This window comes from Panthera leo, chromosome E1 (assembly GCF_018350215.1).
Source record: "Panthera leo isolate Ple1 chromosome E1, P.leo_Ple1_pat1.1, whole genome shotgun sequence".
Lineage (NCBI taxonomy): Eukaryota > Metazoa > Chordata > Mammalia > Carnivora > Felidae > Panthera > Panthera leo.
The window spans coordinates 18,689,118-18,701,329 of record NC_056692.1 but is presented as its reverse complement, the minus strand read 5'-3'; the positions used below and the strand labels follow the sequence as shown (position 1 = coordinate 18,701,329).

Here is a 12,212-nt window from a genome sequence, read left to right as displayed (position 1 = left end):
AACCTAGGCTTCGGAGGACAGAATCTGTCCCCTCGGACATCAACAACCCGGTGGACAGAGCAGCTGAGCCCCATTTCGGAACCCTCCCCAAAGCACTGACAAAGAAGGTACGCTGGGCGGCAGGAGAACCCCCCCCCTCTCGCCCTGGACTCCTCCCTGTAATGCAGAGATCCGGCCGGGAGGGGGGCATGAAATCTGGGGTCCAGGACCAGAGGGTGGCCTTCAGGGATCCTATCTTTCGCCATGTCCTAGACTTCACGTTTATGTCCAGATCGTAGTTATGTGCCCACGACCTGCTTCCTCTATTTTGACCTAACATTTCCTGAGCACTTACTATGAGTTGGGAACTTTTTCCACTGGTATTTCTTTTGGCCCTCACAATGGTTCTAAAAATCACATACTGATTTTCGCTCCATTTCAGATGACGAAACTGAGCACAGGGCCCCCCCGTGAGCAAGGGGCAGGCCCAGAGCAGAAGTCTCAGTGGCCGCCCGGCCCCAAAGCCTGGCCTTAGTCAGGGTACAGCGAACATACCTTCAAGAGTAATATGTGAAGGTGGATTGTGTTTTTCAGAGCCTGGGCTTGGGCTTCTCTGCTAATACAGACAGGTGCCCTCTGCAGCCATACAGACTGTCGAGAGTCTAACAGACCTGTCACGGTCCAGGCACAGATGTATGTGGTGTCGACAAGATGCCCGCGCTAATGATGGCTTCTGACGGCAGCCCCCTGGTGACCGTGCAGCCGGTGGCCTCCCCCCAGGCTGCTGTGGGTGTGGCTGTGGGTTTTCAAGTGTGTTGTGTCCCAGCCCCATACCAGGGCTTAGCATGCTAAGCTAAGCCTTGCCTCATGTGACTGAGGGTCACACGACTGGCTTCTCCAGGGCCACGGTTGCCTTCTGTGGCTTGGGCCGGCCTAGGTAGAGGTTTGGACAAAAAGAAGAGAAGCAGGTGGCATGGCTGATGATGCAGCTTGGGATGGCGGGGGGGGGGGGGGGGGGGGGGGCGGGTGGGCTGTTCTGGAGGGACCGTGGCCACATCTCCTTGTCCAACAAGGGAGGCCACTGCCTCAGGGGTGACCTCTCTTATTTGCCTGTCCTTGTCTCCTGCCTCCCTCCACCTGTCATTGCATTTTCCCCACCCGTGACATTCCCTCTAGGAATAGGGGTGTGGGGGTGAAGGACCACAGACCTGAGCTCCAGTCCCGATGAGTCCCCTTCCTTGCTTCTGTGACCTTGGGCAAATTCCCGTACCTCTCTAAGCCTCAGTTTCCTGGTTTGTAAAGTGGGGATGATAATGCTTCGTTCACAGGGTGTTGTGAGGGTAACGCGACAATGAACTCGTTTGTCAGGAGCAGCGTGTGTTGTCCAGCCTGTCACAGATTAGGCGCATTTCCTCGGGAGGGATGCCGGGCCCCAGCATTGTTTTCTTGTCTGCCCTGCGCTCTCTGGCAATACCTGGTGCACCCCTGTTTGCACCGTGTCCCCGTACCCCCTCGCTCTCCCCCTGTCAGTTCTTCCGGAACCCACTCAGGGCCCCTCCTCCTGCATGAAGCCCTCCTGCACTCACCTGCTCGGCTCCGGCCCCGTAGAGTTCTGGGTGGTGCCTTCTCTTACGTCACCAAGGGCACTGACCGCCTCTCATCCTTCCCTGTTTGTGGCCATAACACGAGCTAACTGTTACTGAGTGCCGAGGCGCTGTGCTGAGGGCCGTGCGTTTGGCCTGTGTATCTCTCAGGGGCCAGCCTGTCTTTCCACCCTCTTCTCCAGCCGCCCTGGCTCACACCGGCTCAGCCCATTCCCACCGCGGGGCTTCAGTGCCCACCGTTTCCTCTGCCCAAGACCCCCTCCTCGGCATTTACACACTCAACCCTCAGGGAGGGCTTGCCCGGGACCCCTGGCTGACGGCCTGTCTCCCCAGCGGAGGGGTGCTCTGGAGGGCAGAGCCATCATCTTGCTCCTGTCCGCTCCCTGATGCCTGCACTGGGCCTGGCACACGGTGGGCATGAGGAAAACTTCATATCAAACACTGAACACGTGAAAAACCGTGTGAAGCAGCAGCTGATACCCCATTTTATGGAGAACCGCTGTGGCTCGGAAAGGTGGGGGGATTTGAACGAAGTCACACAGGTGCTGAGTGGGGGAGCTGGGATTCAGTCTGCCTCATAGTCCCTCCCCCTGCCCTGGCCGGCCTGGCCCTGAGGAATAGGATGGGACCTCGGTGGACCCAGCTCCTTTCCCATCCCGCGTATGGCACCAAGTGGTGGAGGCTGTCCCTGGACTGTGAGGCCCCCTGCATAGCTTTGGAAGCTTCTGGAGTGCTCTGGACACCCCAGACGCTTTGGGCCTGCAGAAGAAAAACCTGATGAACCGAGCATTTAACCTAAGTTGGCCCCAACTTTTTTTTTTTTTTTTTTTTTTAAGATTTATTTTTAAGTAATCTCTACCTCCAACATGAGGCTTGAACTTAGAACTTTGAGATCAAGAGTCACAGGTTCTCCTGGCTGAGCCAGCCGGGTGACCCTGGCCCCAATGTTTTTGACCAAGGAATTCCAACCCTGTCCACCAAGGGATTGGAGTTTGGGTCTGGGAAAGGGGTCGGGGCCAGGGTCCCACCTAATGCTGACTCCCCCGTAGCCCTCTCTCAGCTGGTCCTTTGACCTTGCTAGGGCCCAAACCACTGGGCAGTCCTAGCCAGTAGGTCTGTAGAAGAGTGAGGGGAGCATTTATCAGACCCCACTGTGCACCACACACTAAATAAACACTTACCGGAGGCTGAATTTAATTCATTTAAAAAACCCTGCTATGTGCTTGGCTCAGAGCCAGGCACTGGGGGGTATGATGAATAGGGTCCCTGCCTTCACAGGACACACAAGGACATTCTGCAGAAAACCACCCCAGATATCTTCCCTTGACTGTAGTTCAAGTGCCCTGATGAAAAGTGCTAACTTTTATGGGAGCATGAGGAGGAGTGTGGTCCTCGCTGGGCTCAGGAAAAGCTCCTGGGAGGAAAGTATGTTTGAGCTGAAGAAGCATGAGCAGGGGTCGCCTAGGGGATGGGCACTGAGGTGAGGGACTCTCTGTGCCATCATCCCTCAAATATTAGGTAAAAACGTCAGGATGCCCCGAGCGCACCTCCTCGTTTTTAGGCAGGGAGGGGAAGGCCCCAGCGTGGGGGATGGGAAGCAGGCTGGGTAGGGCAGTGACAGTCCCTGCCCACTTCTGGCGTCTCTGGTCCTGCAGGAGCACCCTCCAGCCATGAACCACCTGGACTCCAGCAGCAACCCGTCCTCCACCACGTCCTCCACGCCCTCCTCGCCGGCACCCTTCCCGACATCGTCCAATCCATCCAGTGCCACGACGCCCCCCAACCCGTCTCCCGGCCAGCGGGACAGCAGATTCAACTTCCCAGGTACCATACCCTCAGGTCTTTGCGTGCGTTCACGATGGGGTGGGATACCCCTTCTCGGCACGCCCTAGCAGGCTCAAGGTCAAACGCTGCTGCCACTAAGAGCATTTGCTGGGAGCCAGGCACTGTGCCAAACTCAAGTGCGTTCCGGTATTTAAACCTGATGTGCGCTCTGATGTACGTGCTGCTTCCGTACCCGTGTTACAGATGGGGACACTGAGGCTCAGAGGAAGTGGCTTGCCCACGTGAGAGAGAGAGCCAGGATCAAAGCGAAGTCTGTCTGGCACAAGGCCTGGGGTCTTGACACAAGCCCACGCTGCCGTCCCGTGTGTGGGGTGGCCTCTCGTGGGCACTGTTCACTCAGGGCTGCTGAGCTCCCAGGAAGCATGGCAGGCAGCCCAGGGAGCGGAGGCAGGCCCAGAAGGCCCCAGACTCTGCTGCTTACCTGCTCCGTGATCTGAATAAGCTACTTAATGGGAAGCTTTTGTTCCCTTTTCCATAAAGTAAGAGACCCTGTGAAGTTGGGGTTAGGTTATGCCCACTGTGCAGATGAGGACACTGAGTCTCAGGGGAGGTGGATGCTAGAGCTGACCTCTGACTCCACCACCGCCCTGGGCTCTGTAGGGCCGGGGTCTTCCTCCTCTCAGCCAGGTCTGGGGTGTCCCATATCTCCAAGAAGCAGAGTGGGGCCCACTCGCCTGTTTCAGGATGAGCCTAGGCCTCGGCCACCCTGGCAGCTCCTTGCAGTTGGCCTTGGCCCTCCGCGTATTTCGGATGGCAGAGGCCCAGAGGAGGGAGCAGCCACTGGGACACTCCAGTTTGCTCTGGGCCTGGTCAGGTCAGGCCTGGCCCTTGGGGCTCCAGGCCCGGGGGGACAGAAGCACAGCTTTTCCTGTGCCGGGGGACCCTCATGCAGCCTGCAGGAGGCCGGACAGCCTCTCTGGGCCCGTTTCACCAGGGGTTTCTTCTAGGGGTGCTGGGAGACCGAGATTTTGTAAGAATCTTCTCTTTTGCCTGTGCCTTCGCCTTAACACACACCTGGCTGGCTGGCTCTGTCCTGCATCATCCTGCGCACACCCCTCTCCACCCCGCCCTCCCCAGGACTGGAGCGATGGCCCATTGGAATGACCTCCTCTCCCATTCTGCTCCGTCATTATGCTCTGAAACTGGGTCTTTTGCTAAGCGCCTAGTTTGGGTTTTTCTAAAAGGAAGGGCCTGTTTGAAAAACAATAGCCACAGAAAAAGCCCGTTTTGTGAGGTCAGTCAGAGCCGCTCAGCTTTCACTGTGGGGGAGCGAATCAGTTTATGGGGAAAGGCTGCCCGGTACCCCTGTTTTGCAACACGACAGCTGTGTCAGAGTCCAGACCCCCAGTGCGTCGCCTTCAGGGGGACCCTGAAGACAGGTGGGTTTTTGTTCTGTTTTGGATGGTGAGAAAGTTTGCTAAAGCCTCATCACCTCTGGAGGTGAATGTGGGGCCAAGGGGGTGGAGACCATTCCTCTGCACTCGGCACAATTCCCTTTTCAGTATTTCACCCTACTGGGCTCCCGCACGTTTCACAGAGAAGTGAGCCTGGGAGGTGAATGCCGTCAGCCAGGTCTCTGCAGCAATGGGGCCACGAGCTCCCAACCCCAGTCCTCCCGGGAAAGCCCCTTCCTGGGGTCTCCTGCCAGCACCCATTTCCTTTCAGTTCTTTTTCTCCTTCCTGCATGGATCACCCTGTTCTGCCCCACCCCACCCCATAAGCAGCCCGTGCCTGGCCCCCCTCCTCCTTCGCTGCATTTGCTGTTCTGTGTGTGTGACTCACCTCCTCTTCTGTTTAAAGCTGCCTACTTCATTCATCATAGACAACAGTTTATCTTTCCAGGTGAGTCCTTTGCATGGTTCCACTAACTGGCCCTTGCTGTGGCCCCTGTGTTCAGCCCACCTGGGCATACCTTCCCCTGGGTACCTCCATGGTGCCTGAGCCTCACATGCACCTATTTTGAGAGCTGACTGTGTATCACAGCTGGGAAAAGGGAGCGGGGTGGGTAGGCTTGAGGTGGGCCCTTCACAGGGGCAGTGACTTGCCCGGAGGGACCTTGGCCTCCATCCTGTCCAGCCTGTTGCACAAAGACTATAGGCAACTTATCTGGGGTCACACAACTGACAGGTGGCGGAAATCCAGTTTGCAGGAGGGAGGGACAGACCTTCTTACTGACGCCTTATGGGCACCTGTTAAAATATCTTCTCCTACACCGTGAGGAGGAAACTACTTACAGAAAGGGAAGACAATTTGGGGAAAGTCTGCAGCCTTCACTTGCTGGGGCTTCACCTGCCTGAGTGTTGCTGCGTGGCGCCATCTGCTGGCGATAAAGTAGAATGCAGCTTTATTTTAGAAATTTTCAAGGCGACAACTTTCAATCTCTTCTGATTGATTCCCTTCCAACAGAAACTGTTTTGTACACCTACTATGTGCCAACCTTCGCATTTGGCCATATTCATGCCCCCAAGGAGTTTTTGTGGTTAGTACTTATTTCTCCAGTTGAGGGTGACAAGCATTCATATAAGTAATCTGCAACTTTAATTCTTAATTTAGCCATATGAAGTCTCTCTGTGTTTAGACAAAGACTGTAGCTGTTTTTCTCATAGGTTAAACAGGCCCGTCTTGGCGTCATGGTCTTTTGGTTAGTCCAGGCTTTTCTGTTTGCCAGCCCGGCTCCATTAGGGGAGTGATTTGGAGCGTTTGTGGAGTTCTTACAGAGCTATTAGTGTGGCTTTGCCTGGGCGTGAGCAGGCTGGCAGGGGTCAGGGCCCTGGGACTGGCCCCAGGAGGCTCTCCAAGCTGCCCCTGTGGTTTCACACCCATTTTTGTTGTGGCTCCCGTCTAAGAGCCTCCCTGGTTACCAGCTCAAGGCCCAGTGTGCAGGGGAGTCCTCAAAAGCATTGGGAAAACATGGCTCTTTTTCCAGAAGGATCCATCTTGCCTTGAAGATATGTTGGGGAAGGAGAGGGACTATATACCTGTTAAAAACAAACATGGACACATTTTGGAGCAGAACGCAAAATACACTCTAAATGTTTAAGGAAAAGCATGAGGCCTCAGAGACGCTGTTCCCTCCCACTTGGGGTGCGGTGTGGAGACATCCCCTATGCACGTGTTATCTTCTGTGGAAATATTTGAGCTGTGTTGGAGGGGTGGGAAGGTCAGGCTGGGAAGGAGGGTAGTCTGTGGACACAGGGTAGTGTTATCTTGGGGGGGCCTTGGCCGAGGCTTCCAGGACCCAGATCCCCCAGGAGTGGTGCATGTGTGCGTTTCCCTGGTAGGAAGGCCCACAGCCTCTATCAGATTCTCCAGGTCTGTGAGCTCCCAGAATGTGGCGATTCAGATGACCTCAGAGGTAGCCTTGGATAAAGCTTTAGAGAAAGCTTGAAGTGGGGGGAGGCGTTGATGGCTGAGTTGGGGGGCTCTGTGTCCTGGAAGGCAGGGAGAGGGTGCTGACAACTCAGCCACAGCCACCTTCTTTTGTTGACAAAAGAGGAGGGAGTGAAGAGTCACAGAAGTAGCCACGGTTTTGGGGTTCCACACTGGGGTGACCGTCTGTCTGGTGTCCCCCGGATGTGGGACTTTCAGTGCTAAAACTGGGAAAGCCCCAGGCTCAGGGTCAGCCCCACCTACCCAACCTTTGGGTTCCAGGAGGTGTGGACTGTGCGTTTCTTCCTCTCCTCTGAGAGCTGCCCAAACCCGGAAGTCAAGGGGGGGCAGGGCCTCTGGCTCCTGCCAGAAATTTCCAGCAGCTGAGCCAGACACGAGGTGTCACTAATGAGCCATCTGCAAGCCCTGCCCTGGGCCTCCGCTGGCCTCCCTGAAGGGGTCTTACTGCCTTCAGGGGATTGTTGCACCAGCTACTGCCTTTGAGCCAAGATGGAGAGTCTGACCCCCATGTAAATAATACGCAGTTTGCTATTACCGCTTGCTTATATGGGGTCATTTGGCCACAAGGAATTGGGGTTGACTGGGGAATCCCAATCGCGTACCTGCACAGAGCTGTGGGAGCAAAACCTTGTGCCGTGGAGGTTGTGTCCATGTTCCGGTTTAGGAGAAGTGCCCGGTTTAGGTGCAGCGCTGGGAGGGGCTGGCTGGGAGGGGAGGCACCGTTCTGCTGCGTGCACTTGGTAAGCACCGTGTCCGTGAGGCAGCAGGGAGGGGGTCTCATGCTTTGTGTTTGCTTTTTGTTTCCTACAGACATTTCCGCATTTCCACAGGCGGCCCCGTCCCCTGATGCAGCAGACAGTACCCGGTAGGCATCCCCACCCTGCGTTCGCTTTCTTTCCCACGGGGACCTGTTAAAGCGGGACCCACATCCCCGACCACCTCCCACTCCACCTTTAAGTCTCTGAGCTCCTGCTCTGGGCCAGCCAGCGGGGGGCACTCCTTGGGCTCACCCACTCCCCGGACCACCGACCTTGGCCAGAGGGTTTTGTCTGTCTCCTGTTGGTGTAGTCAACATTGGGTAGGGACATAGGTGAACCTGGAGCAGTCTTGTGACCCAAGACAGGTGGGCAGAGGCCACTCAGAGTTAGAGGTGCCTACTAAAAATCGCTCCTGTTTATGGAGCCCTTTCTCCACGTCCGGCTCTGCTGAGCCCTCTGCTCAGCCTGGTGGAGGTAGGTGTTAAAGTAGTTGTCATCCTTGTACAGAGGAGAAAGCCCCCACGGAGGGGTTAAGACATCAGGGGTGCCTGGGTGGCTCTGGCAATTGAGCATCTGAGTCTTGATTTGGGTTCAGGCCATGATCTCTCTGTTCGTGGGATCGAGCCCCCCGTTGGGCTCCTCGCTGACAGTGAGGAACCTGCTTGGGATTCTCTCTCTCCCTTTCTCTCTGCCCCTCTCCTACTCTCCTACTCATGTGCATGTTCTGTCTCTCAAAATAAATAAACATTAAAAAAAAAGAAGAAGAAGAGGGGCGTTTGAGTGGCTCAGTCGGTTAAGCATCTGACTCTTGATTTCACCTCAGGTCATGAGCTCACAGTCTGTGACAGGGTCCTGCTTGGGATTCTCCCTCTCCCTCTGCCCCTCTCCCACTCGTTTTCTCTCTCTCACCCTCAAAAGAAATAATCTGTCAAAAAAAAAAATTGCACGAAGTCCCACGGGAGGTGACAGAGCCGGTTCTCAAGTATGATTTCAAGTCCCGCGTTGTGCTCAGAACCCCTGACTGGGCACCAGGTTTGAAAGGGTCTCAGTGGTTCCTGCCCACCCCTTGTCCCCCACCACCCTCAGGTTAGTCTAAAGAAGGCTGAGGCCGAAGAAGGGAGATGGGCTTTGGTCTTTGGCCTCCTGTCTGCTTCCACGACCTCCAGACTGCCTTTCCCACAGCCAAGTGGGTCACAGTACGGATGCAGGCCTGGTGGCCCTTTCTCGGGCCTCACGATGGGACCCTGCCCAGTTGAGAGCAGACTGACCTGCCGCCAGGGTCTCCTTGACAAACCGTGTTTTGCTCTCAGGCTCGACAACCAGCCAAAAGCAGACGTGTTGGAGGATCGTGAAGGGGAGGTGAGTGCGGGTGACGCGCAGCCCGGAGATGGTCCCTTCTCTCTCCCCTCCTCCTCGTCTCTGCGCACATAGGGGTGTGGGGAGCGCGTGGGCGCCGGGCCCTGGGAAGGGCCCCGTCAGGAGCCCGCTGCAGCAGGTGCACAGCCTAAAAGAGTGGTGAGCACAGACCTTCTTTGTTTTGTTTTGTTCTGTTTTGTTTTTTTGAGGTTAAAGTAAGCCCTTCATCCCTATGATTCCCACCCCTAGCCCAGAGGCCTGGGGCCCAGCCTGGGAGACTCTAGTTCAGTGAGTCTGGCTTGGGGCCAGGCATCTCCACGATGTCAAAGCCCCCCAAATGATTCTGATTGGAGCCAGGGCCGAGAAACCACCGTCTACATCCTTGAACCAAAGTGTGAACCGAGCCTGGCTCCCAGCAACGCACTGGGGTTTGGACCGATTTGCTCCTGCCCGGAGGACAGTCGGAAACTCTGTTTAAACAAAGAAATGCCCAGAAAGGATAAACGGGGGTGGACTCGTCTATGCCAGCGGACGCTAATTTGCTTTCCTAGCGGTTAGATGTCGTTCATCAGTCGATCTTGGAGATTCGCGAGAAGGGCCTCGGGGCCCACCTGGGCCAGGCGCCACAGTTTGTGGATGAGGACACTGAGGCCCTGTGGTGCCAAGTGACCTGCCCCCTGGCCACAGCAAGCCGGAGCAGAGCTGCGGCTAGAGCCCCTGCCTCTTTCTTCCCTTACCTGGTTGGGGCTCTGGGCAGGGCGAGTTGGCTGAGCCCAGCTCTGCCGGCCCTCCCTATCCCTTCCCCCTCCTTCCAGGCCGAGGAGACAGAGGCCGGCAAGTCAGAGGCCGAGGACGACGAGGACGAGGTGGACGACTTGCCGAGCTCCCGCCGGCCCTGGCGGGGCCCCATCTCTCGCAAGGCCAGCCAGACTAGCGTGTACCTGCAGGAGTGGGACATCCCCTTTGAGCAGGTGGAGCTGGGCGAGCCCATCGGGCAGGGCCGCTGGGGCCGCGTGCACCGAGGCCGCTGGCATGGCGAGGTGGCTATCCGCCTGCTGGAGATGGACGGCCACAACCAGGACCACCTGAAGCTGTTCAAGAAAGAGGTGATGAACTACCGGCAGACGCGGCATGAGAACGTGGTGCTCTTCATGGGGGCCTGCATGAACCCACCCCATCTGGCCATCATCACCAGGTAACCTCGCCCCGGGGCCCTGTTATTTGTGTGGCGGTCTTAATGTGGAGAGGTACAACGGGGAAAAGCAAAACGGGGTCTGATTTCCCCACCACATAACCGCATTGACATTAAAAAACAAAAGAAACAAAATGATGCCTAAGGACAGAGAATATCAGGTGTTCCAGAAAGGTACAAGATGAAAGCTAGTCTCCTCCCACCCCACCTGGGTGCTTCTCCCGGGGTGCTTCTCCCCGAAGGTGGATATACTGTAAACAGATGCTTATCACGCCTTCTGTTAAAATAAAGAAATTTGTATACACTCAGGTTTTTCAAGTATCCATTCCTTTGTAAAGATAGCACAGGTCCGGGACGCCTGGGTGGCTCAGTCAGTTAATCCTCTGACTTCGGCTCAAGTCATGATCTCACGGTTTGTGGGTTCGAGCCCCACGTCGGGGCTCTGTGCCGACAGCTCAGAGCCTGGAGCCTGCTTCGGATTCTGTGTCTCCCTCTCTGCTCCTCTCCCGCCTGTGCCCTCTCTCTAAATAAATAAATATTAAAAAAAAAAAATACAGGTCCCACTGGTTCGCACCTGCTTTCTCCACTTGAGTGCAATCTTTAACGCTCACCCCACATTCCTGGCACATAGTTGAACCCAGTGGTGTGCTCGTAAACATTGAACCTTCGATTCCTGGGTGGTGGGGAAGGAAGCCCTTGTTTGTGCATGGGTCAATTCCTGTGGTGCAAATACTCTCCCCACAGCTGATTTCAAGCTGCCACCGTGACTTCACTGAAAGTGGGCTGGGCTCTGACGGATCCCTGGTTGCCCCCAGTATATTCAGCCCACCCTCTTTTGCTGGGCACTTTGCCGTAATGAACATCTTTGTTTCCGTATGTTGGTGAACTTCTGTGAGTACTTGTGCTGGGCAAGAGTGTACGAATGTGGTGGTCTGATGGGCATTTCTGTTTCTACTCCAGAAAGTGCTCACCCGTCCCCCCCAGCCTTCGGTGCATGACTGTCCATTCCCCCAGCACTAAGCGTGGGAGGCTGAAACGTTTTGACATTCAAACAGTTGTTGTTGGGTGTTCACTTTTTTTTTTTTTTTTTTTTTTTACATTTATTCATTTTTGAAAGAGCACAAGCTGGGGGGGGTGGGTGGGCAGAGACAGAGGGAGACATAGAATCCGAAGCAGGTTCCCATTTCTGAGCTGTCAGCACAGAGCCCAATGTGGGGCTCGAACCTACAATCCATGGGATCATGACCTGAGCTAAAGTCGGATGCTTAACTGACTGGGCCACCCCGGCGCCCCGGGCATTTACTTTTAACATCAGGAACTGCAAGGGGCACCTGGGTGGTTAAGCACCCAGGTCTTGAGATTTCAGCTCAGGTCTTGATCCTCAGGGTCGTGAGTTCAGGTCCCACATTGGGCTCTGGGTGTGAAGCCTATAAATGAATGAATAAATGAATAAATATATATAAATATATAAATAAATGTATAAATATTAAAAAATAATAAAAATAAATGAAAGATAAAAAACCAGAAGCGGTAACAAGAGGTTAGTGAAGGCATTTTGGAATATATACATGGAGGTTTCAAGAAGAAACTAGAAATCACTTTAATCCTATCAACCAAGAGCCCACTCATTAACATTCTGATGATGTTCCCTGTAGCCAGACCCGGTGCTTTGAAAGAACCTTCAGCACCATCCCTCCATTCACCCCTGCAACGCCATGAGAATCTGAGTCTGCTTAAAGGGACTACACATAACAAAACATCCATTACCAGATTATGCTGAGGGCGTTAGAACACAGACGAGGAACCGTCAGTTACTATCCCAGACCCCTCGGCCGGTTCTCCAGGTCTCCGAGGCTCTAAGAATCCTATCTCCTTGGAGAAGTTTCCTAAAACTAGCTTCTTCATGAGATGCCTTAACTGAACTTTTCCCAGGAACAGGGGAGTGAGCTATACATTCTCTCCGGGTCCTTGCTCAGCCCAAGTTTTAGGAGTCAATGCAGGAGGAGGCCTGAAAATGTGAGCCCATTTTCCAATAATCACTCTGACACCCCTGATGATGCCACCCTCCTCCTGCACACTCCTATATGG

General features: G+C 55.0%; 1 protein-coding gene across 4 annotated transcripts in view; it reads left to right on the top strand.

Annotated features, from left to right (window-relative positions):
* The window catches only part of KSR1 (kinase suppressor of ras 1), a 159,688-nt gene that overhangs the window by 130,564 nt on the left and 16,912 nt on the right, over nt 1–12,212 (top strand). For 3 of the 4 annotated variants that reach the window (XM_042916262.1, XM_042916261.1, XM_042916258.1), the window contains exons 9-14: nt 1–107; nt 3,239–3,407; nt 5,229–5,270; nt 7,629–7,683; nt 8,887–8,935; nt 9,748–10,127. In XM_042916262.1, the coding sequence (XP_042772196.1) occupies nt 1–107; nt 3,239–3,407; nt 5,229–5,270; nt 7,629–7,683; nt 8,887–8,935; nt 9,748–10,127 (802 nt within the window). The remainder of the gene's footprint in view (nt 108–3,238; nt 3,408–5,228; nt 5,271–7,628; nt 7,684–8,886; nt 8,936–9,747; nt 10,128–12,212) is intronic. The other variant, XM_042916260.1, reaches the window with a different exon arrangement.